This window comes from Nannospalax galili, unplaced genomic scaffold (assembly GCF_000622305.1).
Source record: "Nannospalax galili isolate Female #2095 unplaced genomic scaffold, S.galili_v1.0 scaffold408, whole genome shotgun sequence".
In the NCBI taxonomy this organism is placed as follows: Eukaryota; Metazoa; Chordata; class Mammalia; order Rodentia; family Spalacidae; genus Nannospalax; species Nannospalax galili.
The window spans coordinates 131,328-156,951 of record NW_008358662.1 but is presented as its reverse complement, the minus strand read 5'-3'; the positions used below and the strand labels follow the sequence as shown (position 1 = coordinate 156,951).

Sequence of the window (25,624 nt, the reverse complement as noted above, 5' to 3'; positions counted from 1 at the left end):
TGGGTGAGGTATCACACTACCCTGATAAATTGTATTTCCCTGATAATGCTGAGCACCTTCCCTCACCCCTAGTACTGGCTGACCTGGAATTCACTATGTAGACCAGGCTGACCTCCATCTCACAGAGATTCACTTGTCTCTGGCTCTTGCGTGATGAGATTAAAGATGTGCACCACAGTGCCTGGTCTTTGTCTCCTTTGTTGAAAATTTGGTGGCCATAACTTTGTCAGTTTATTTCTGGGTCCTCTATTTTTTTTCAAAACATATTTTATTTTTTGTTTTTATTTTATGTGTAGGCATGTATTGCCTGCATGTATGTAAGTGCACCTGTGTCATGCAATGCCCAAGGAAGACAGAGGTGTCAGATCCCCTGGAACTGGAATTATGGATGGTAGCTGGCTGTTATGTGGGTGCTGGGATTCAAACTTGGGTCTTCTGCAAGAACAGTCAGTGCTCTTAACTGCTGAGCCATCTCTCCAGCCCTGGGTCTTCTGTTCTGTTGGTCTATCTCTGTTTTAATCCCAGTGCCAAGATGTCTTTATCACTATGGCTCTGTAGTATAATTTGAGGTCAGGTATTGTGATAATTCCAGTTATGTTCTTATTCCATAGATCTGCTCTAGTGATTTGTGGTCTTTTATAGTTCCATATGAATTCTAGGGTCTTTTTTCCCCCTAGATCTGTGCAATATGACAGTCATTTAACTGGAAAAATTATTTTTGAAAAACAAAAGTTTTTGGAAATTGTCCTAACTTAAATGGCAAGTGAAGAAAAATTCATTCAAGAAAATCTGTCAACTATGAGGAGCTATTGACAATTAATTGTTCCTGGGGTTGGAGGAAAACATTTTCTTTTTTTCATGTATTAATTGACTTTATTGAAATATAATTTACATACAAAAACTGCACACATTTTCAGGATATGTTTGTCACTTTGGGAAAATGCATACAGCAGCTTAGCACCATACCCTGGACACAGAATGTTTCTTTCACTCTCAAAATTTGCTCCTGCCTCTTTGACAGCCACAGCTGAGCCAGGTCTGTTCTGTTGTGGAGAAAGCAATACTTACATCTACAAAATACCAGTCTCTACATTAGTGTTTCTTTGTTTTTTTTTTTAACTTTAAAAAATTTATTGAGAATTTCATACATGCATGTAAGGTGTTTTGATCAAATCCAAGCCCACTCCCCCACTCCAACTCCTCCCACATCGCATCACTTTTTCCTGAACAACTTTGTGTACTCTTCCTTTTTTTTTTTTTTAAAGGGGGCTTTTTGCTACTCTAACATTTCCCCTTCTGAAGAGGTAACCCTAAAATCTTTTAGGGATTAGATAAGAGCTCCCAAATAATGTATCTTGATCATACCCTCCCCTCAGTTTAACCCCATTAACTTCCCCAAGATCCCCAGTCACAGAAACTGGCTACTTTTCTTTGGGATTTTTTACCCCAACTACCCAGTGAATTCCTACCTCCTATTCTTATCACACCATCCTCTGAAGAAGTTACCCAAATTGCCAATAGGGAATCAGGAAGCAGACCACTCTGGCTTCTTCCATGCTGAACAGGGATTCGGGGTGAAGCAATTGGGGTACCCCTTCAGTGGGTCTATCGAAAAGACTCCCAAATTGCATATCTCTTATCTCAAGGAGGAAAAGAAAGTCTTTGAATCACGAATAGGAGATGTGAAGAAGAAGTAAAGGCAAGAGTAGTTAGTATTACAAGTTCTAGACAGGGAACCAGAAAAAAGTCAAAACAGGGCACATTTCAAATGTTCATATGAGACTCCATTGGAATTTCTTGACGAGAGCTTCCAAAAGCATCCCTCCATTGGGTTCCTCCTCATTTTTCTTTTGTCTGCCAAGGCTGGACTTGAGAGTGATGGACTCAGGATTTGTTTTCAGGCAGCTTGATAGCTTTTGGAGTGGCTAGAATCGGAGTCAATTCCCTCGCCAAAGGCTTCTAGATAGGGGGAGAAAACAAATTTAGCCATCATTTTAGAACAATAGTGGGTTGTGGGGGAGACATTTTCTTTAGTGGTGTAGGCCATGGTAAGTTGCCTGTGCTCCTGCGAAGAGCCCCTCATTCATGCTTCTGTAGACAACCCTAGTGAAACTCAGTGGGTCACAAGAAAAGATAAAAGTAGAAGGGAAGAGGAAGATCAATGTGGGGAGTGGGAACGGGCAAGAGAGGGAAGTGGAGGGGGGGGCATGATCAAAAATATTATATACATGTATATAATGAAACCCATTATTATGTATAATTAATGTATGCCAAGAAAATTGAAACAATCTATTAAATCTCAATTAAAAAATCTCTGCCACAATATATTCCCTCCTGTGCTAGCCCCATCTTACAGGGATGCTATTTGCTACAAGAAGAGGAGGGCTTCCCTCCCTCCCCAAGTCCCAGTGAAAGGCCAAAGCAGCTCTGCTCCAGGTGAGATGGAGAATAATGAGGCATCAGTCCCATTGCTCCACCCAGGCTTGTTCATGGCAGCAAGCCAAGAAGACCAGGCACTCCCATGCCCACAGTGCCTACTTGCAGAGCAGAAATGTCATTCTGGAATATGTGGGTCACCATTACCAGCTTAACTCCTGGGTAGTGGCACAGTGATCTTTCCTAAGGAAGAGTCAGCCCATAAGGACGAAGAACTCTCAGTTGTTTCTGAGGCTACTTAAATGGAAGATATTTTTTGTGGGGAGGGGGTAAGAGATTAAAAGGGGCTGGAGAAATGGCTCAGTCAGCTTAAGTGTATGCCTTGTAAACTTGAGGACTCAAGTTTGATCCTTCAAAACTCATGTACAATAAGCCAGCTGTGGTGGCATGTCTTTGTAATCCCAGAACTGGAGAGGCACAGACAGGTAGATCTCTGGGGCTTGATGGTCAGCCCCAGGTCTGCCACATGTGTAGGGGAACACACATATACATACACACACACACACACACACACACACACAGAGTGATGGAAATTGATGGTTCCAGCAATGGAAATTGGTGGTTCCATGACAGTAACAAGAAAAATGGTGGCACACTCAGAAATTTAACAGAACTAGAGAAGAGACAGCTGAGAAAGAAGCCTCCTGTGGACATAGGGAGTCTATGCACAAGTATTGGGCTTTTCCTACACAGGAGCAATCATAACAAGATGTGGGTCAGTGTTAGAAATGTTTTCCAGTATATTAGTTAGTGTTCTCTAGAGGAACAGAACCTCTAGAATGAATATATAGCAAAGGGGAATTTTTAGATTGGCTTCCACAGTATGGGCTGGTAGTCCAACTGTTTCACATCAGAGAGGCCAAGAACCTGGTACCTGCTCTGCACTCAAGACTGGATGTCTCAATAGTCTTAGCCTGGGTCCAAAGGCCTGCAGGTTTCCTGAGAATTGCTTGTCTTCGGTCCACGTTGGAAGCCCCCAAAAGCTGGTTCCAGTACCAGGGAAGGAATGCAGCAGCAGTAGGTGAATTTGTCACTAAGAGCAAAGGCAAACAGGCAAAAAGCAAAGTCCTTCCTCCATGTCCTTTTATCTGGGCTACCACCAGAAGGTTCCCCCCACATTTATGATGGGACTTCCCATTAAAATAATGATCAGGATTATTTGAATCTAAGCCAGGTGTAGTGGTGCTTGCATTTAGTCCCAGCACTTGGTAGGCAGAGGCAGGCAGATCTCTGTGAGATCGAGGCAACCTGGTGTATATAGTGAGTTCCAGGCCAGCTGGGGCTGCAGGGAGACCCTGTCTCAAAAACAACAACAAAAAAGATTATTTGAATGTGGATCAAGAAAGTCCCTCACAGGAGTGCCCTGAAGCTTGTATTTTGTTGATTCCAGATTCAGTCATGTTGATAACCAAGGTTAGCTATCAGACCCACAGGCCCACTAGCACAGGGCAGAGGCCCTACCTTCATGATAGCCTTAAGCATAGTCCCTGACCAAACACTCCATTAACAATAAGCTACTCCAATGCCAAGCAGTTCCATGCTCTAAAAGAAAAATATCATGCATCCCTGGGGAGCTGGAAGACCAGGTGCATGCTCAAGACAACCTCCATAGGAGTGATTAAATGGGAGAAATCTGGTATTAGGCTCTGGGTGAACGGAAGGAAAAAACAAAACAACTTCCCCAATGGTGGTAGCAGCATCCAAGATATACATGTATATTAATAGTAAAGGGTAAGAAACAAAAAGCAACTAAAAAAACTCATACACCACACACATACTCACATATACACATATAACTGTTAGAGATAGGGAGATGGTCCATTTGGTAAAGTGTTTGCCTTGCAATTCCAAGGACCTGATTTTAATCCCCAGAACCCACTTGAAAAAAGGCAGGGCATGCTGTGTGTGGTGGGGCACACGTTTAATCCCAGCAGTTGGAGGCGGAGGCAGGCAGATCTGTTCGAGATTAAGGCCAACCTGGTCTACAGAGTGAGTTCCAGGTCTGCTAGGGCTACAGGGAAACCCTGTCTCAAATAACAAAACAAACAAATAAACAACAACAAAAACCTGGGCATGGTAGTGCATGCCTGTTATCCCAGCACCTGAGACAGGTGGATCCCTGGGGCTCACTGGACAGCCAGTTTAGCCTACATTGTGAGTTTCAGGCCAGTAAGAAACCCAGCCTCAAAAACAAAGGTAGGTATCTGCTAAGAAAGAGCCGCAGAGCTCATCCTCTGGCCTCCACATGCACGTTCGTGTGCGCGTGCACGCGCGCACACACACACACACACACACACCTGCCTTAACTCTGCAAGAGGTTTTAAAAGAATTTTTAATTTTGTGAATTTCATATATTTTGATCATATTTAGATCTCCTCCCATATATGTACCCCTTCTTCCTAACACCCACTAAATTTCTGTACACACACACACACATACACACATGTGCATATATACCTATAGAGTCAGGTTTGTGTGTCCCCAAATGCCCTTCAGTGTAGGTTCATTTATGCACTGGATTCTAATCAACCTACTGAGAGTCTCACCCTTAAATGAGACTGAATCTCCCCTTCCCAGCAGTCATCAGTTGCCAGTCTATAAGAGGTCTTAAGTACTACTTTTTGTAATAGGGCACCTTCTTGACCATAGTTACTCCATGTTAAAGTTTAGGTTGACTCTAAGCTCTGAAATTATCAGGCAGTTTGCCCAGGATATGGGAACACATGCAAGCTGGACCTGGTTGTCTTAGGAACAGGTCAGAGTGTCATAGAGTGCTCCTGCTAACTGCTAATTTATGGCTTTCTGAAAAATAGTAATTGTTGCTTAATAGAATAGAAATTATTTAAGGGACTCTCTACCTGTATGCTTGGGAACCTAAGCCTTTCACTCCTGGTTATAGTTTCTCTGTACAAAAATATCCCACAACATTTAGCAGTCCCTAAGATACAATTGCTATACCACAAAACCTCCCTAGAGGGAACTTTGTGACCAGTAAAGACAAAATAGAATGACAGATTGATAATGTCAGTTTATGAACGAGGAGGAAGCTAGTTCCGTGCAGGTTGGGGGTTTGTTTGGAAAATGGTATTTTCTTATGTATTTCTTTGATAATGTTTGCTCAAGCGTAACACTCAATGATTGGCTTCTGTATTCTGCTTGCTTGCCTAGCAACATGATCAATATAAAAAGAGCCAGAATGCTTAGGTTCGGTGCTGCACTCTTCCTGGCCGTAATAGATCTTTCTTTCTTTCTCCAGACTCACCTGTCTTTTTGTCTATTTGGGGCATTTGTGGCTCCCAGACTATAACATTTTTTTTGGTCTTTTTGAGACAGGCTCCCTGCAGCCTCAGCTCTCCTGGAACTTACTATGTAGACCAGGCTGGCCTTGAACTCACAGAGATCAGCCTGCCTCTGCCTCCAGAGTGCTGGGATTAAAGGCGTGCGTCATCATGCCTGGCCCAAGACTATAACATTTTGATGAAAAATAGCTTTGACTGACTCTGGGTGAACTCTAGGTAGCCAGGCTAAAAGATTAAAGTGAGTATGGGCATCAGGTGCTGTCATTCAGTGGAAACTAGTTCATCAAATCACTAACCAACGAAGCAAAACCCAACATCAGCTGCCAGGGAAATCAGTTATTTAGAGTTTCTATAATATAGTATCTAAAATGTTCAGCTAGGCATGTTCATGCCTGTAATCCCAGCATTTTGGAAGCTGAGGTAGGAGTTTATGTGTTTGTGGACAACGTAGGTTATCAAGTAATTTTCAGGCCAGCCTGGCTTCAGAGTGAGACCCTGTCTGAAACAACAAAAAAAGTCCAGTTTTCAAGAAAAAAAATGAGATGTACAAAGAATCCAGTGTGATCAATACACAGTTAAAAAAAAATCTAAAACAAATTGTTTTCAGTGGGGCCCAGATGTTAGACTTAGTAGGCAAATCTCTCAAAGCAACCGTTGTAAATATTGTTTTTTGAGACAGGATCTCAGGCTGTCCAGGCTGGCATCCAGCTTGCTGTGTAGCTGAGGATAATATTGAATTTCTAATCCTTTGCCTTACCCCCCCCCGGCAAAATGCTGGGATAACAGGTGTGTGTGCCACTATACTTGATTTTATGTGATGCTGGGGATCAAACTCGGAGCTTCATATATGTTAGGTAAGCATTTTACTAACTGAGCTGCATCCCCAGCCCAACCACTGTAAACATTCTTTTAAAGGGGTTGAAGCAATGGTTCAGCAGTTAAGAGCACTGGCTGCTCATGCAGAGGACCCAGGTTCAGTTCCCATCACGCACATGGCAGTTAACATCTGTTCTTAACTCCAATTCCAGGATCTGATATCCTCTTTTGGTCTCTGTGGCTATCAGGCAACACATGTGGTGCACTTACATACATGCAGGCAAAACACTCATACATAATAAAAATAAATTAAAAAATTTAAAACCTTTTATTTTGCCAGGCAGGGTGGCACACGCCTTTAATCCCAGCACTTGGTAGGCAGAAGCAGGCAGATCTCTGTGAATCCGAGGCCAGCCTTGTCTACATAGCAAGTTATAGGCCAACTAGGGCTAGAGGGAGACCCTGTCTCAAAAAGGAAAAAAAAAAGCAAAACACCTTTTGTTTTAGGGCTGAGAGATGGCTCAGTGGTTAAGGGCAGTTAAGAGTTCAGGTCCCAGCACCCACATAGGGTGGCCCCCAAATGCCCATAATTATAGCTCAAAGGGATCTAATGGCTCTTTTGGCCTCTGCAGGCACCTGCACACACATGTGCACACACACAAACATATACACAAAAATTTATTAGTGTGTTTGTGATGTGTGGGAGTGCAGGTGTGTGTGTGCTACCGTCTGTATGTGGAGGTCAGAAGAAAACTTTTAAGAGTCGGTTCTCTCCTTCCATCTTGCTTTAAGGCAGGCCTCTCTTGTTCTGCCTTGCTGGTATTCAAGGTTAACTGGCTTGAGCTTCAAGCCAATTCTCCTGTCTCTGCCTTCTGTCTTTTGGTAGGACTGCTTAGATTACAGCTATACGCCGTTGCATCTGTCTTTTTCCATGGGTTCCAGGGACTGAACTCAGGTAGTCAGCAGATTTGCAGGGTAATTGCTTTTAGACTCTCAGCCACCTTGCTGGTCCCATTCTTTTTTTTTTTTAAGTTATTGCTGGGCATGGCATGGTGGCTCACACCTTTAATCCCAGCACTCAGGAGGCAGAGGCAGGTGGATCTCTGTGAGTTCAAGGCCAGCTTGAACATAGTGAGTTCCACATAGTGAGTTCTAGGACAGCTGGGGCTACAGGGAGACCCTGTCTTAAAAAGACCAAAAAAAAAAAAAAGTTATTGAGGGGCTGGGGAGATGCTCAGTGGTTAAGAACACTGGTTGTTCTTGCAGAAGACCCAGGTTTGAATTCCAGAACCCACATGGCAGCTAACAGTTCCAGGGGATCCAGTGGCCTCTTCTGTCATTCCAGCATTGCACGACCAGGGTGCACTTACCTACATTCAGGTAATACACTCGTACACATAAAATAAAAATAATAAATAAATATTTTTAAGTTATTGAATTTTTATTTCATACAGAAAATCTTTACACGCCCTTCCTCTTTGGCACCTCCCATACCCCCCACTGGAGTTCATAACTTCTGTCATTTGTGTTAAGGCCGATCATGTAAAGTTAGTGTCCCCAGATGTCCTTTAGGGCAGGTTCATGCCATGACTGGGATCTAGTCATCTATCTAGAGTCCCTCCCTTTAAGAAGATCAGCTTGGGCTGGAGAGATGGCTCAGCAGTTAAGAGCACTGACTGCTCTTGCAGAGGACCCAGGTTTGATTCCCAGCACCCACATGGCGGCTACAGACCGTCCTGTCTTTAACTCCAGTTCCAGGGGAATTGGAAGCTCTCTTCTGACCTCTGAGGCATTGTATGGCACAGGCACACTCACATACACACAGACAATATACTCATACACATAAAATAAAAATAATAAAAATAAAATATTCAAATAAAGATCAGCTTGTGCCAGGCATGGTGGAGTATACCTGTAAGGCAGAGGCAGGCAGATCTCTCTGAGGCCAGCCTGGTCTACATAGCAAATTTCAGGCCAGTTGGGGCTATAGGGAGACCCTGTCTCAAGAAAAAAAAAAAAGAGGGGTCAAGGGGAGATGACTTGGTGGTGGGTAAAGTGCTTGCTATACAAACTTGAAAATCTGAGTTTGGATTCCCAACACCCAAGTAAATAGCTGGATGTGGAGGTGTGTTCTGTAACCCTAGGCTAAGGGGCAGGGACAGGTGAAACCTGGGGCTTGGTGGCCAGTCAGTCTGTCTGTAACCGCAAGCTCCAGGTCCAGTGAGAGACCCTGTCTCAAAAAACAAAACAACAACAAAAACTAAAGAGGGCAGAGAAGCGATTGAGGACATCCTGATATCAACCTCTGGCTTCCACACATGTCTGTACTGGTAAGCACACTCCCACACATGCATACAGCCACACACACACACACACACACACACACACACACACACACAAGAGCAGAAAAATATATCCTTACATTCTGTGCCAGGGAAGTCCAGTAAGACTGATAGGTGATATCTCAGCAGAAACAAGGGGGTCCAGAAGCTGGTATGATATACTCAAAATTCTTAAAAGACTGTTCAACCAAAAATTCTACATTCAGTGAAACTCTCTCTCAATAGGAATGGCAAAATAAAGACACTCCCAATTAAAGAAGATCTGAGGCAATCTATTTCTCAGCATGTCTAGTCTGCAAAGAAATACTAAATAACTTAGAAAGTGTTATGGTTTAGGTCGTAAAGGCCATGTGCTAAAAGCTTGGTCCCCAGCTGGTGGTTCTACTGGGGGACATTGGAAGCTTCAAGTAGTTGAAAGCAGTAGGTCATTGGGGGTGTGTCCTTCAAGGATATTGGATCCCAGCTCCTTCTTCTTTCTTGGATTCCTGGTTGCATGAGAGGAGTTTTGCTTTATTGCATATTTCCCAGAAATGCCCTGCCTGGCAACCAGTCCAGACCATAGAGCCATGTAAGCATGGCCTGGATCTTCTGAAACCATGAGCCAAAATAAATATGTCCTCCTTTAAGTTGGTTGTCTTGGGTATTTTGTCACGACAGAAATCTGACCAACACAGAAAACAAATGGCTCTGCATAGTAATTTGAATCCACAGAGGTAGGAGATGCCTGGCTCTGACCCCCCTCTCTCCCTTTTCTCCTTTTTTTCTTTGTATGGTATAAGTGTGTGTGATGTAGGTACAATTATGTGTACCTATACACACAAAGAGGCCATAAGAAGATGTCAGGTGATGTCTATCATCCTCCATCTTATTCCCCTGAGACAGGGTCTCTCACTGAACATGGAGGGTTGACAGCCAGCAAGCCCTGGCAATCCTGTTTCCAGCTCTTCCCCAACCCCACTCCTCAGTGCCGAGATTATAGGAGCCCATGTGGCTATGCCTGGCTTTTTACACAGGTTTGGGACCTGAACTCAGGTCCTAATGCTTGCACAGCAAGTTCTCTTACCCACTGAGTCATCTCTCCAACCCCTAGGTTATGTTTGGGTTTTGCTTGCTTGTTTGTTTGAGACAGTGTCTCATTATGTAGCCCTGGTTCGTCTAGATCTCCCTATGTAGACCAGGCTGGCCTCAAACTCACAGAGGCCAGCCTGTCTTTGCCTCTCAAGTGCTGGGATTAAAGGCATGCACCATCCCCCACCCCACCACTGCCCTGGCCACCCATGTTCTGATTTTAAAAGAGCGGTTTCCAGAGGCCAGTGAGATGGCCCAAAGGATATGATGCTTTCTGTCAAGCCTGACAACTTGGGTTTGATCCCTGGGATCCACATGGTGGAGGAGAGAACCAACTCCCGAAAGTTATCCTCTGACCTCCACATGCATGTCCACAAAATAAGTAAACAAAAGCATACTATATTTTATTTATTTATTTTAAGTTTTTTTTTGTGTGTGTGTTTTTTGAGACAGGGTATCCCTGTAGCCCCAGCTGGCTTGGAACACACTCTGTATACCAGGCTATCCTTGATCTTATAGAGATCTGCGTGCCTCTGCCTCCCAAGTGCTGGGATTAAAGCTGTACATCATCATGCCCAATTCAACCTATATTTTTAAAAAAGAATGTTTTCCATTAGGAGTTTTTTCAGAGTAGATTCCTCAGGTGTAAAATCTTTTCCATTTATACAAAGCTGATTCAGGAGTAGGAGTATTGAAGCGAATGATATTTCAAATTCTTGGAGGCACAGAAGGATATACACTATAAATTTAAGTCGTCAGCATAGGAGCATAAAACTGTCCAAAACATCGAAAACAACTTGCCTTTAACCAAGGCAACCTTTCTGAGCGGAGATGTCTTCTTGATCCATTAGGCAGAACTGGCAGGAGGACAGATGTCTGTTTTTGAGGAGCTTGCATTCTACACACAGCATATTTACAACTTGCATTCTGGTTGTTTCAAAGAGCACGGCATCACAGCATCACCTCATGGTTTCAGAACTATCCTGGGCCTTCTGCATGTCTATCCAGCTTGCTTATGGGCTCCACACTGTGTGCTTCCGCATTCAGAAGACATTCATTTTAGCGGCTATCTCTTGCTGCGCCCTCTGAAATCACAGGGCAGCTGTTACTCCTTTTGTTTTGTTGTTCTGGATCCTTAGGGAAGCTGGCCTTTCCTTCCTAGGCTTCCTCTGCCCTCGGCTGACTCCAAGGTGCCTCTGGCCACACCCTCCAGTCTTGGACCTCAGTCCAGGCCTACTGATCAGGGATAGGTGAGGCCAGAGTGCCCGGGAGCCACAGTGCAGGGACACTCCAGCTACTGCCCAGTCCTTCTCCTTCTGCTTGACTGTGCCAAGGAGGCTGGGCAGCTGCTATTATCCTCAGAGAAGCTGCTGGCAGCTCTCAGGGAAGGAAGGCCCCAGGAAAGTGGAGCAGCCTCTTGGCCACAAGGTAGAGAATCTGTGATGTGTGTGTGTGTGTGTGTGTGTGTGTGTGTGTGTGCGTGTGTGTGTGTGTGTGACTTGGATGTGAGACTTGGGAGGGCTCTTTACCAGCAGCTCTCTGGCTCTTTGCCCCAACTCTGACTCTCTCTGCCATTCCCTTATGCCCTGAGTGCTTGTGTTCATACTGCCCTGTGGGGAAGGGAAGAGCCCTAGGCCTCCTGTGTTCTTCTGGGTTGGTTAGGGTGGCAGTTCATCTTGGCTGCGTGCTGGGCCTCCTCCGGGGATAGGTTGGGTCTGGGAGATGGTAGGGCAAGCTGACCTTTATTGGGGACAAGTATTGGAGAAGCCCTGATGGAAGGTTTGTCATAAGAGTTGCTTGTCACTGTGGAAAAGAAGAAAAATGTGCCTTGGTTTATGGATGAAGATGGTCTTAAAGGGAAAGGTTGTGGGAAAAACTGGTCTGTTCACCTAGCTCTATTTTTATCCTTTTGTGATGGAGATGAAAACAAGGGCCTTGTGTATGTTGGATAAGCAATCTGCCACTTAACAATACCCCTAGCCCCCAAGAAGCTTCTGGTTCGGTTGAGATGATCTGAGATGCAAAGATGTGGCAGTCCTAAATATTAGGAACTGTTTGCAGTTGCTCTCAGTGTAGTGCATATATCCCAGGACAGAGGTAAATGTGGAATGGTGTTTCCCTCCTGAGAGTTTTTGGAGTTGCGCGAAGCTTCTTGGTCCAACTTTATCCTGGATAGAACAGACTTTCAAGAAAGGGGGATGGGGACTGGGGAGGATGTGGCAGTCTTAAATATTAGGAACTGTTTACAGTTGCTCTCAGTGTAGTGCATATGTTCCAGGACAGAGGTAAAGGTAGAATGGTGTTTCCCCTCCTGAGAATTTTTGGAGTTGCATGAAGCTTCTAGGTCCAGCTTTATCCTGAGTAGAGCAGACTTTCAAGAAAGGGGGATGGGGACTGGGGAAATGATTCAGTCAGTAAAAGGCTTGCCTTGCAAGCCTGAGGGTCTCAGTTCTATCCCCAGAATCCACATGAAAAGCCAGGCATGGAAGCTGGATGTGGTGGTGCACACCTTTAATACCAGCATTCAGGAGGTATCGGCAGGCAGATCTCTGTGAGATAGGGGCCAGCTTGGTCTCCATAGCGAGTCCAGGCTGGCTGAGTCCAGGCTGAGCCTGGAAGACACTGTCTCAAGAAGACCAAAAGAGAAAAAAAAAGCCAGGCATAGTATAGTTCCAGTGCTGGGGAGGCAAAGACAACAGGATCTTTGGATTTCAATGGCCAGCCAGCCTAGTCTAGTTGCCAAACTCCCAGGTCCTAGTGAGAGACCATGTCAAAAAAACCCCCAAACAGAACAACAACAAAACCATGGTAGATAGCTCCTGAGGAATGACACCCAAGGTTGTCCTCTGGCCTCCATATGTATGTGTAAACATGCACGCCAACTGCACACACAAATACACACACACACAAAAAGAAGAGGAAGAAGGCAAGGGATAGTGATGAGGAACAAATATGAGCAAAGTTCAATGATATGTGTATGAAAATGTCATAATTAAACTTGTTATTTTTTGTGCTAACCAGAAAAATCAAAGAAAATAAGATCTATTCTACTGGTACCGAATGTCTACCAATTGTATTAAGCTTAATCCAAATGTGTCTTGGAGATATGAACTGAAATGACAAAAATTCTAAATTAAACTGCAGCAAGTAAATGTGTGTCTTAAAATGACCCTCTCCAAGCCAGGCATGGTGGTACACACCTTTAATCCCAGCACTTGAGAGGCAGAGGCAGGCAGATCTCTGTGAGTTCAAGGCCAGCCTAGTCTACAGAGCAAGTTCCAGGCCAGCTGGGGCTACTGGTAGACCCTGTCTCAAAAAGACCAAAAAAAGAAAAATAACCCTCTCCCAGTATAGTTCATAAGTGCAGTAACTTCACTGAACTCACTTTCTTGGAGCCAGGGAGACAGCTCAGTTGGTAAAGGGCGTAGCATGCAAGCATGAGAACCTGAGCCCATTCCCCAGAGCCCATGTTAAAACATAAAAAAGCTGGGTGTGGTGACACATGCCTGTAATCCCAGAGCTGGGAAGACAGAGACAGATGCATCCTGGGACTTGCTGGCCAGCCAGCCTAGCCAACTTGGCAAGCTCCAGGCCAGTAAGAGACCCTGTCTCAAAAAATAAGAGTGTGATTAAAGAAGACAGTCAACTACAATCATTGGCATCCACATACACAAGCATACAGTTGGGTACACACATGAACCTATACACATACACACAAACTCATCTTTTTGGATAGACTTTTCCTAGCACTAAAATCCAAACAAGGCCTTCTAGGGCTTGCCAGATGACTCAGTGGGTAAAGGTGCTTACTGTCGAGCCTGATGACCTGAGTTCAATACTTGGGACTCACATGGTGGAAGGGGAGAACTGACTTTCGAAAACTGTCATCTGACCTCCACATGCACACCATGGTACTCAAGCCTTCCCCATAAATAAATAAATTCAAAAAAAATCCAAGTGAACAAAGTCATATATGAACAATATAACTAGGACTAGATTTGTTTAGGTGAAATAAAGTGATTCAGGGATATTTTCTGATTTAAAAATAAGTCAACCCTTCAACCATAAATACCTCACATCTTCCAGAGAAGTCAAAATACTGCAATGGTACCTTTCTCCAGTCCTAGAAAAGGAACAGCTAAATTAGGGCAAAGCCTCAAGTGCATTCATTGGCTATGTTCAAAACCCATCAGTATCGCTCCCCAAGTCAGTTTGAATAGTTGAAACAGAACTGAATGAACACTAGTGCACTTGGAAAGATATGATACTCTTTAAGGTGTTGCACCCTTTACAAGAAGCACAAAGATGTTGCTAGACTGGGTTTGCAAGATGGGTTAGTGGGAAAAGACACCTGCCACCAAGCCTGATTACCCTCATGGTGGAAGGGGAGAACCAATTCCCAAAAGTTATCTTTTGACCTCATATATATTCTGTGACATGGGCACACACACACACACACACACACACACACATCAAATAAATACATGTAATAGATATTTTTTAAGGTTGCTAGGGTCATTTGGGCCATAGTGATCTAATCTTACATATTGAGTAGAATCTTTGTTTTGGTAAGGAACAATAAAATAGAATAAAAACAAATCTTAAAAAAAAAAAAACGAAAAGAACCTAAGTGGGCTGGAAAGAGCTCACTTGGTAAAATGCTTGCCCTGGAAGTTCTGAACCTGAGTTTAGATCCCCAGCACCCACACAAAAAGGCAAGCATGCTGCTATGCTCCTGTATTAGTTGCTCTTCTCTTGCTGTGATAGAAACACTGACCAAAACAACTTATAAAAGGAAGAGTTTATTTGAGCTTACAGTTCCAGGAGAATTAGTCCATCTTGGTGGGGAGGCATGGAGGCAGAGGTGGCTGGAGGAGGAGCAGAAGCTCTTCCAGTAGGCACAGGAAACAAGAGAGCAACTGGAGATCTAGCAATGCTTAAGAACTCTCTAAGCCCACCCCCAGTGATGTACTTCCTCCAGGATAGACACACCTTCTAAAACCCCCCAAAACAGTACCACCATCTGGGGACAAAATGTCCAAATACTTGGAGCCTGTGGAAGACATTTTCATTCAAACCATCAACAGTTCCTTTAATCCTAGCAGTAGAGAGGCAGGAGCAGGAGGATCCCTAGTCTTGTCCAACTGGTAAGCCTCATGTTCAGTGAGAGGTCCTTAAAATAAGGTGGAGAATGATAGAGGAAGATACCTGACATTAACCACACACACGAACACTTGACACACAACACAAATAAAATAACTTAAAAAAAAGAACCTTAGGAACTCTGTTCTTTGTGATAGGGTCTTGCCATGTAGCCCTGATTTGTGATACAGGCCATGTGCTTTGTGATAGTCTTGCCATGCGCCTGGTATGCCCCAGGCTGACCTCAAGTTTAAGGTGATCTTCTCATTTCTGTCTTCCAAGTGTTGGGATCACTTGTCTTTCATTTTCTAAATTCTGATAGAATTGGTAGGCCACTATTCCATCAACTTCTTTCTGAGCTGTTGGTAGTCTAGAGAGAAGCTACTGGTAGTCACCCAGGGATACAGGAAGGCCCTGTCTCATCCCAGGGCCAGTGAGATGACTCAGCTGGTAAAGGCAACCTGCTACCAAGCCTGACAACCTGAGTTCAATTTCCAGAACCCACATGGTAGAAGGAGAGGATTGTCCTCTGACTCCACACACATTGCACACATGGTCATACACATACATGAGCCCACATGAGACAAGTGAAAATGTAATAAAAAGAGAGAAAGCTCATCTCATACTAGTCAGATGATGTACCTGACACTAATTCTGAGGTTATTTAAATTTTTTATTTCATTTTATTACTGTTATTGTGTGTGTATGGTGTGTGTGTGTGTGTATGTGTGTGTGTGTGTGTGTGTGTGTGTGTGTGTGTGTGTGTGTAGTATGAGTACAAGCTCATGAATACCACAGTGCATTTGCGGAGGTCAGACAACTTTGAGGAGTTAGTTCTTTCCTTCTACCATGGGCTTGGAAGATGGAACTCAGATCCTCAGGCTTGTGTGGCAAGCACTTTTAGTACTGAGTCATCTTGCTGGCCCCTGAGGATATTAAAAAAAAAATTTGACTGGGTGTGATGGTATACACCTTTAAGCACTAGCACTTGCGCGGAGGGCCAGAGGCAGGTGAATCTGTGAGTTCAAGGCCAGCCTGGTCTTCATAGTGAGTTCCAGACCAGCTGGGGCTAGAGGGAGACCCTGTCTCAAAAGGACATAAATAAATAAATGAATAAATGAATAAATGAATAAATAAATAAATAAGAAACATTTGCCTTTAATCCAAGCATTTGGGAGGCAGAGGCAAGTTGATCTCCATTGAGGCTGACCAGCACCACATTCAACATGCATGTTGGTGCCTGCCTCTAACCCCAGCACATCTGGTTTCACTACAGCAGGTGTCCAGTGGCCTGTGGTGTCAGAGGGGAGTGAAGTACCTGCTGGTCTTCTGGCTCAGATTGCTGCCCAAGGAGAGAGAAGGTGTAGTTGGGAAGGTGCAAGGGCTTCCCTTGTTCTTCTTTGAGGCCGTCACAGGCCACTCCCAGTCTGTGCTAAAACTCCACTGTGACTCAGTGTTTTACTCATTGACTCAAGGGAAGCTTGTCATAGACCAGAAGCAAGGAAGACAAGTTAGGTAGACCGGCTACAGGGACACCTCACACCCCGCAGGACTATCTTTTTATAAAATATTTTATTTATTATTTATTTATTTTATTTATTATTTTTAATGTGTATGAGTGTATTGCCTGCATGTATGTGAGTGCACCTGTGTTGTGCAATGCTGTGGAGATCAGAAGAGGGCTTCAGATTCCCCTGGAACTGGAGTTAAGGACAGTTCGTTGCTGCCATGTGGGTGCTGGGAATTAAACCCCCGTCCTCTGCAAGAGCAGTCAGTGCTCTTAACCACTGAGCCAGCTCTCCAGCCCCTTCAGGACAATCTTTAAACACACTGTATACCCTCCTGCCTCCTGGGGAAGGTACCTGGCTCCCTCTTCAGGATCTGGCCACAGTGGTTAGACCTCAGGACCTCATGGATGAATTACCTGCCTTATTGTTGAGACAAAATATCTCACAAAACAACTTAAGAAAGGAAGGGTTTATTTTGGGAACAACTTAAGAATGGAAGGGTTCTCCATTCTAGAGAATACACCCCATCATGGTGGAAAGGCACTCCAGCAGGACCAAGAGGTTATACTGCAACCACAGTCAGGAAGCAGATAATGAATATATTAAGCCCACATTCTTTTTTATTTTTTTATTTTATTTATTTTTTTGGGGTCTTTTTGAGACAGGGTCTCCCTGTAGCCCCAGCTGTCCTGGAACTCACTATGTAAACTAGGCTGGCCTTGAACTCACAGAGATCCGCCTGGCTCTGCCTCCCCAGTGCTGGGATTAAAGGCATGCGCCACCACACCTGGCTTATTTTTTAAAATATTATTTTTTTTAATTTTATGTGTATGAGTGTATTGCCTGCATGTAGATAAGTGCACCCATGTCATATGATGCCCGAGGAGTCCAGAAGAGGGCTTCAGATCCCCCTGTAACTGGAGTTAGGACAGTTGTTAGCCACCATGTGGGTGCTGGGATTTTGTCCTCTGAAAGAGCAGCCAGTGTTCTCAACTGCTGAACCATCTCTCCAGCCCCCACATTCTTTTTTTAAATTTAATTTTTATTACAACTATTTATTTCTATATGTGTATATATGTATAGGTGTGTGGGTGTGCACATGCCATTGCTTATACATGGAGGTCAGAGGACAATTTGTGGGCATCAATTCTCTACTTCTACTCTGTGGGCTCTGGGGATCAAATTCAGATCTTCAGGCACTTTTACCTTCTGAGACATCTTTCTGGCCTCTCTCACTTTCTCCTTATAATTCAGTCTGGAAATCCAGCCTGTGGAATGGTATGACTCACATTTGGAGTAGGTCTCCTCATTTCATTTAACCTGATCTAGGCTAAGCCCTCACAAACACACCCAGAGATTTGTTTCCATAGTGATTCTAAATCTATCAAATAGACAAGATTTATCATCACACTTGGAAAGGACTTCAAGACCCTGGTCATTCTCCACATCATGTAGGGTTTGGCTTTGGCTCTGGATATGGGCTGGAGGAAGCCACTTGAAGCACTTTGAGACCTTGGGTTCGCCTTATCCTCATGGTATTGATCAGGCATAGTGGCCACAGGAAGCATGGCCCTTGCTTGGTTGCATGAGTCCTCACCCAGCCCTGATTAGCGGTGGGCTAGGGTCTGGAGGAGAGAATTGCTGAGGGTAATTACATTTGTCCTGTCTCTTCATGGGGTTCACTTGCTCTGAGCCCCAGAGTCAGCAGGATCTTCCACCAGGGTGCTTGTGTGCCTCCAATGCCTTCTAGGACAAGTCCCTGTGCCATTCTGCATCCCAGTGTTGACCTCAGATATCGCAGAGCCCCTCTGTACCCAAGTCATGACACTCAGTGTGTGATTTGAGCCTCTCTCTGAATGCCCCTTGGTGTCTCCACCCTACCAGTCCCCAACTTGGACACCCTGTACCCTCTTTGTCTCTTCCTTACCCCACAGAGCTGTATGTTTCTCCACCTCCCTCCAGAGCAGCTGTAACACCCCCTGCCACCTTCTGGGTTCATCTTCTCCCTCCAGGGGCCAGTAAGACCTGCACAGGTCACATGACTGGGAGCATGGACCAGTGCAGGGGCCCTGCTTTCCGCAGCAGTAGGGCTGGATGTGGGGTCCTCCACTCTCCTGTGCCTGTTCCTGTCCATCCCAGATCCTTCCCTGTCCTTGGGGCAGGGACCATTGTTCCTTAGTTCCTTTAGAGCTCTTTCCACAACCCTAATCTCTTTCTTTGTGTGTGTGTAGGTCAAAGGTCAACCTCAGCTGTTGTTTTTCAGCTGTTGTCTACTTGTTTTTTTTTTTTTTTTTTTCCCTGTAGCCCCAGCTGTCCTGGAACTCACTATGTAGACCAGGCTGGCCTTGAACTCACAGAGATCCTCCTGCCTCTGCCTCCTGAGTGCTGGGATTAAGGCCTGCGCCACCATGCCCGGCTCTACCTTGTTTTTTGAGACAGGATCTCTCACTGGTCAGGAACTCACCAAGTAGGTGGGTTGGGTGACCACCAAGCCCCAGGGATTAGCCTGTTTCTGCCTCCCTAGTTCTGGGATTAAACGTGTGCACCACCACACGGGACTCACCCCAGTTATTTCTTATCTCCTTACCCTGCTTCTCCAGCCCACGCACCGCTTCTGCTCCTCCACTTCTCTAAGAGCGTTCTCTGCTAGCACAGACACCCTCAGAGTCCCATTGAACCCTGAAGTTGAACTTGCACCTGCATCAAAACTTCCACATTTGTTTGAACGATCTAAGTTCATACCTTCCTCCCCACGGCTTCCTGCTGCCTCCCCATAGTCTAAACATACCCTTATCCACCTGGCCCATTGTCATGCCTCACTACTGTCCAGGAAAACAAGAATACCTGTTAGCTACCTCCACTTGCACACCAGCACCCCTACCGTGCCAGCACCTGTCATGCCTAGTAAGAGCCATGATCACATTCATATCCCCAGCAAATCTAGTTGGTGGAAAAATATACCTTGTGTCTGATCCCTTCTTACTATTCCTTGGCCTACCAGCCCAAGGCACTATACATCCCTGCAGAATGTACCTAGTAGCCATTAATCAGACTATTCAAGTGTCTGCTGTGTCCCACTGTGGGGGCTGGTCTTGCTTGGAAGTTCTGCATCTCCAGTGGGGCTGAGAAATGCCTTGCTGGGTGGCAGGTGAACAAGGGATCCTGGCTCCACAGGGAAATTCCTGCATGCCTACATGTTTGTGTGTGTGTGTGTGTGTGTGTGTGTGTGTGTGTGGTATATGTATATATGTGAATGATGTATGTAAATGTGTGTATTATTCCCTTAAGACAGGATCTCTTACCAAACTTGGAGCTAGGTTGGCAGTCAGCAAGCTCACTGATCCTCCTGTCTCTGCCCTATAGAACTGGGTTTACAGGCACATAGGACAAATCCAGGCTTTTTACATGGTGCTAGAATTTGAACTCAGGGTCTTCTTGCTTGTCGCCCCCCTCAACCCCATGGGGCCACCTCCCCAGTCTCTGTCTTTAACTTTTTATCTTCTTTCATTCCTATAAGACCTCTATGCTTAATGAACCACCTAGCAATCACTTTCTGCTCAGCCTCGAATGCCTTTCCTCTGTGTTCGCAACTGTGGAAATGTTTCTGACATAGGTAGAGGAACCATGAAACCTTTCATTCTTTGTGTGTAATGAACCCTCAAATTACAGCTCAACAGAATGGGCCAAGACACAGGCAAAAAGAAATAACTGTAGATCCTGCTCTTTGGAGATGCCAGCTACTCAGAACAGATGTCTTTCAAGCTGATCACTGCAAAGAGCTGTGTAGTACTGTTCATCACTGTGGATTCCACTGCTGGTTTATTTGTGGGCTGCTGCTTCATATGCTAGATCTAGATCGTTTTTGATGGCTGTCAAAACTAGAAGTAATTTGAAGTTCCCTGTCAAGGTGCCCAGTCCAGGCCCCACAAGTGTGATATCTGAGCTGCTTCCAGTTATGAGCTGTGTGCTCTACCACCCAGCTGGAGGCATCTGCCTATAGGCAGGGTGAGGGCGTTTTGTTTTGTTCCAAATTTTCTCAGCAATAATTCCCTAAGTGATTTTATATCACCAGATTTTAGTGTGGATAATCTTCACTCATCACTAAAGACAGGAGCCTTGGTTTGATTATTTCATTACTTAAGAAGTACCATTTGAGGGGACTGGAGAGATGGCTCAGCAGTTAAGAGCATTGGCTGCTCTTACAGAAGACCCAGGTTTGAACTCCAGCTCCCCAGCATCCACATGGTGGCTAACAACTATCCAGAACTCCAGTTCCAGGGATCCAACCCACTCTTCTGGCTTCCATGGGTATTGCATGACAAGGGTGCACTTACATACATGCAGGCAATATACTCATACACATTTATTTTTCTTTTGGACTGGGTATGGTGGTACACACCATTAATCCCAGCACTTGGGAGACAGAGGTAGGCAGATCTCTGTGAGTTCAAGGGTAGCCTGGTCTATATAGGAAGTTCCAGGCCAGCCAGGGCTATACAGTGAGACCCTGTAGAGAGAGAGAGAGAGAGAGAGAGAGAGAGAGAGAGAGAGAGAATCATTTGGTTGGAGATATGGCTCAGTGGGTAGAGAGCTTATCTAAAATGTTCAAAGCCCTGGGTTCAATACCTAGTGCTGTATAAACAGCACAGTGATCCATTCCTGTAATCCTAGCACTTGGGAGTAGAACCAGGAGGATTAGAAGCTTAAGGTCATTCCTGGCTACATAGAAGGGAGTTTCCGGACAGTCTGGACCACTGGAGACCTTGTCTAAAAGAAACAAAAGAATAAAAAAGTGAACTGGATTTCTCTGGAGGGCACTGTTGTTAGGTCAAAGCGCCCAGTTAAGAGTTACCACGTAAAAAGGGTGCACTAGATCTTGCTCCCCACCCCTGGGAAGGGAGTGTACAGACTAGGGGAGTCCTTAGTGCCCTGGGAGGCGGTGGGTGCCTAGACATGTCTCTTAGGCATAAAGTCCACTCCTTGTCCTGCCTGCGCAGTAGTGGGAATTCAGAGGAGGTGCCCTCTCAGTTTCGTCCTCCCAGGACAACATCCCCTGACAGTGTTCTGGCGGAGGGTGGAAGGGGGGTGGGTGCGGACTCTTTCGTGTTTATTATAACTTCACTCCCTTTAAAAGGAAAAGTATGCTGGGAATCCGGGAGGTGGCGAACCGAGCCGGGTGTTAAGGACATGAGCCGCGCACGCTGGTCGCTTTCTGGTGTCCCCAGGCTGGCGCTGAGCTCTGGAGTGGCGTCCCCGGACCCCTCAACTGTTCCCTGAACCCCTCACCCGGGCCGCCCCGCGGGTGGAGCCGCCCTTGTGTCCCTTCTCTGCGCCGCCGAGACCCGCGCGGCTGCGGCGACACCAACACAGCGAGTGCAGTGCAGACCGGGGCTCATCGTGCGGCCACCATGACAGGAAGGTAACAAATGCCTTAGGTCGTGGGTGGAGGGTGCATCGCCCAGGAAGGACGCGGGACTGAAGACCTCGTGGTGCGGATCGTTCCCGGCAGCCCTCCCCTGCACCCCCCACCCCGCACTTGTCGCCTTAGGGGACTGCCAGGGTCTGTCAGGGCTCCCACTCTCCTCCTTGAGGGCAGGCAAGGACAGGTGGAATGCCTGCCCACCCACTGATCCTGCCAGGGATCCCCTCAGGCTGACTCAGAGCAGGAGATTCGCCCAAGGTCTCCTGCCAAAACTAAAGACTAACGCTTTAAAACCTGACTGCGGACCACGGACTTCCCAGCCACCCACTGTGTGATCCTGGGTGACAATGTCTCAAGAGCCTTCCATTGCCTCCTCTGTAAAATAGGGTGTAAAGGGTATGTAGGATCTGGAGAGAACTGTCTCTAAAGCCGGAGCTGTAGAGGCTGGGCAAGGGGTAGGGAACTCCTCTGCAGCCTGGCCTGGCCAGGGCTCTCAGGTCCTTTGGGACCATTTCACAGATGAGGTAACCCAAGTTCCAGAGGCTCTGTGACTCAGGACGTAGGCACGTGACCACCAGAGTCCAGCCAGTGTTGGCCTCTGCAGTCCTTTCTGGAACATGGCTGGGTAAAAGTATATGACTCAGACCTGGTGGGGAAGGGCTAGTTCTCTGAGGCCTGGAGCCCCCTTCTAGCCAAGTCTTGGCAGGTTTTCTGCTCTGTGCCTTGCCTTGCTGCATCAACGCTTCTGGGAGCCCTGTTGCTTTTGTAGTCTATATTAGGGAAAGGGACCTAGGAGTTAGGGCTGTGTCCAGGGGGTATGGGCTAGTGACCTCAAGTTTCCTTGAGGCACAGAACAGTCTCCTGCTCCAAGTATATACTGCTGCCCACCACTGAGGCTAGAGCCCCAAACACTGTCATCTCGTAAGACCAGCCCAGCCCTCTTGTTTCTGAATGCTTCTTCCTCAGACTCAGAGCCCCAGCTGCTCCCCAGCATGAAGTCCTGCTACTCCCATGGTCTGCCCCTCTATGAAGTATCATGAGGGACCTGTCCCACCTTAGGAAGGTAGTGGGGGTCTTCCCACAGACTACTGTGGTTAGTGTGCTCCTAAGCTTACACCCCACCTTCTACTCCCTTTCAGGAATCTGCCAACACCTTCTCTCGCCCCCCCCCCCCCCCCCAGCAGCTGCAGAGCCAGCAGGATGTGAGGCTGGGAGCAGGGACGTGAAGCACTTGTTAAGCCTGGGTCCCTCAGGCCTCCCTGGAGTGGTCAGTCATGGGCAGCCAGCAAGAGAATGTGGGAAGATACAGGGACAAGGAAGACCTTTCCCACTCAGAGTACCCTGGCTCAATTTAGGGAATTAGGGAACAAACTTAGACATAGAGACCATGGCAGCACGGTAAACATCCACAGGTCCCCTCCTCAGATGCCTCTATGAACATTTTGGTGGCTTTCTTCAGTTCTCATCTCTAAGCATTTCTCTGTTCATTTGTTTTATGCAGGTGTAAGGTGGCACAAGCCAAGGTTGACATCTTTCTTTGAAGCTTACTCTGCCTGCCCATCACAGGGGCGGGTGGGTGTTGGTCCTGGCTTCCCTCCCCTGTGTACACAGGGATCCTGGACATGCCAGTCTGGGAGGAACTGATATCTGACTCAGCCTTTGGAGTGGGCGAGACTCTTCCTGTCCGAGGAGCTGTGGGCGTTCCCTTGGCACAGTGTCATACCATGGTTGTCTTCTGTGTCCACTGCTCACTGAGGCGGGTCAGATCCTCATGCTCAGATCCTGAGGTCCCTACCAGCCCTTTGTTCTGCTTGGAGCTAAGCTGTACTTTTGATACATCTTCTCTTCTCACACTTTCAAGGTTCTCCTTCCCACCTCTTCCTGGAGCCCTGGCAGGTAAAAGCAACAGGAAGTGCTTGCCGAGCTGCCGAAGTGACCTGTAGCACTTGAGGAGCTGTCCTTTGCAAACATACTCGTGGGTGCTGTGCAGAGAAAGGGCTTCAAGGAGATGGGGGACACAGCCAGTAGGCCAGCAGCCAGCAAGGCCGAGGGGATGGAACTGGGAGGCAGAGTCAGGTGCTCCTGAACAGGATACTACCAGAGCTGCTAGGGTCAGAGCCTGGATCCTGGAAGCTCTAACAAGCTAGGCTCAGCCACTTTCCCTAAATAGACCAAATAAACAGACAAGCAATGGTAAAAATCAGAGAAAGAATATTTATTCAATATAGTCATATTGGGGAGAGGATAAAGAGGTTCTGTGACTAACTAGTTACCCAAATCCATCTTCTGGGTCCTGTCATGAAGTTCAGGTTTAAAAGAAGGCAAGAGATATGATGCATAACTAAGCAGTCCCGGTCCAGGTGTGGTCCTGCCCATCACTGACCCTTCATTGTTTCAGTTCTAGTCTCTCCTGAAAGGTCTGACAAGTTGCCAGAACTGTGTGAAATCTCTTCCTGAAAGGCAAACTCCCTTCTGCTTCCAACTTCAACATCTTCCTTCTAGCATGAGATTCCTGGGAAATTCTGATTTGGGGGACTATTGTTTCAGTAGTCTGATAGCCATAGGGAGAGGCGTGAGTGTGTCTTGAGAACGTCTTCATTTCAGTTATAAGGACAGGTCACCAGCAGCTGACTGTAGAGTGGGCAGTGGGGTGTGGGACCATGTTTTCAGCAGGGGCGTGGGGGATACCCTAGGTGTGGGCAAGTCTAAAAGGAGCACTGGGGAACAGTGGCGTATGAGGGGGTGAGGCACGGGGAAGGGCTGGACTAAGGATAGTGGGCTGGTGAGGCCTGGAACTCTTATGCTGCTGAGAGGGGAGGTGCCATCACAAGAGAGGGTCCAGACCAGATTACAGTGTAACCTTCAAATCCAGGCTCTGTGACTGTCACAGCTTTGAAAGAACCCTTGGCATCTTCACTTTTATACAAGGGAAGGGAGGGAGGTCCACCCATTTAGGGACCCAGCCCTCCCTGGTACTCCTCAAAGTGGAGCATGGGGAATGGAGCCCCTAGCAGTATGAGTTCAGTGGTTTGGCCTGCTCTAGAGTGGACTGCTCAAGGTGACTATCACTATTAGGCCACCCTGTGTCTGAATTGCATTAAATTCAATACTTGGCATACAGTAGATTGCTGCTAGGTTTCAGGCCTCATGTCCAATCTTGTGTCTCCTTTACTGGATGAGAACTATGTCCAGTGGCCCCTTTCCAAAGGAGTCAGTTAAGGAGTCGCTAAGGGTTATAGTCAGAGCCCTCAGGACAACCATGGTGCTGTGACAGTTAAAGCTTAAAGCAAATGCTGAGGAGTTAGCTCAGTTGATAAAGTACTTGAGATATAAGGACTAAGACCTGAATTCAAGCTTCAAAATCCATGTTAAAAAGAAAAAAGCAGGAGTGGCTGTTCCCACTTGTAATCTCAGCAGTTCAGATACAGAGTTTCTCCTTGATTATTACAGTTTCTTGTACTGGGCCATTATTAAGGTCCCCATCTGCATGCTGAATCATGGATTTTCCCTTCTCTATTCAAACTCAAACCTGGAAGGTATCTTCTATCATTTCTACCATTTTCTTTTCCTCACTCTCTGATTCTTCCAATG

The 25,624-nt window shown here is 46.1% G+C and overlaps 1 protein-coding gene and 1 pseudogene across 3 annotated transcripts in view; one reads left to right on the top strand and one right to left on the bottom strand.

The window, feature by feature from the left end:
- The window catches only part of LOC115068256, a 34,046-nt pseudogene extending 12,039 nt beyond the window's left edge, over positions 1–22,007 (bottom strand).
- Positions 21,742–25,624, top strand: part of Lims2 (LIM zinc finger domain containing 2) — a 30,512-nt gene continuing 26,629 nt past the window's right edge. For 2 of the 3 annotated variants that reach the window (XM_029558106.1, XM_008821996.2), the window contains exon 1: positions 21,743–22,030. Coding sequence is in view for 2 of the 3 variants with exons in the window: in XM_008821996.2 (XP_008820218.1) it covers positions 22,020–22,030 (11 nt within the window). In the remaining variant the exon portion in view is untranslated. Of the gene's footprint in view, positions 22,031–25,624 lie in introns of all 3 variants that reach the window. The other variant, XM_017795317.2, reaches the window with a different exon arrangement.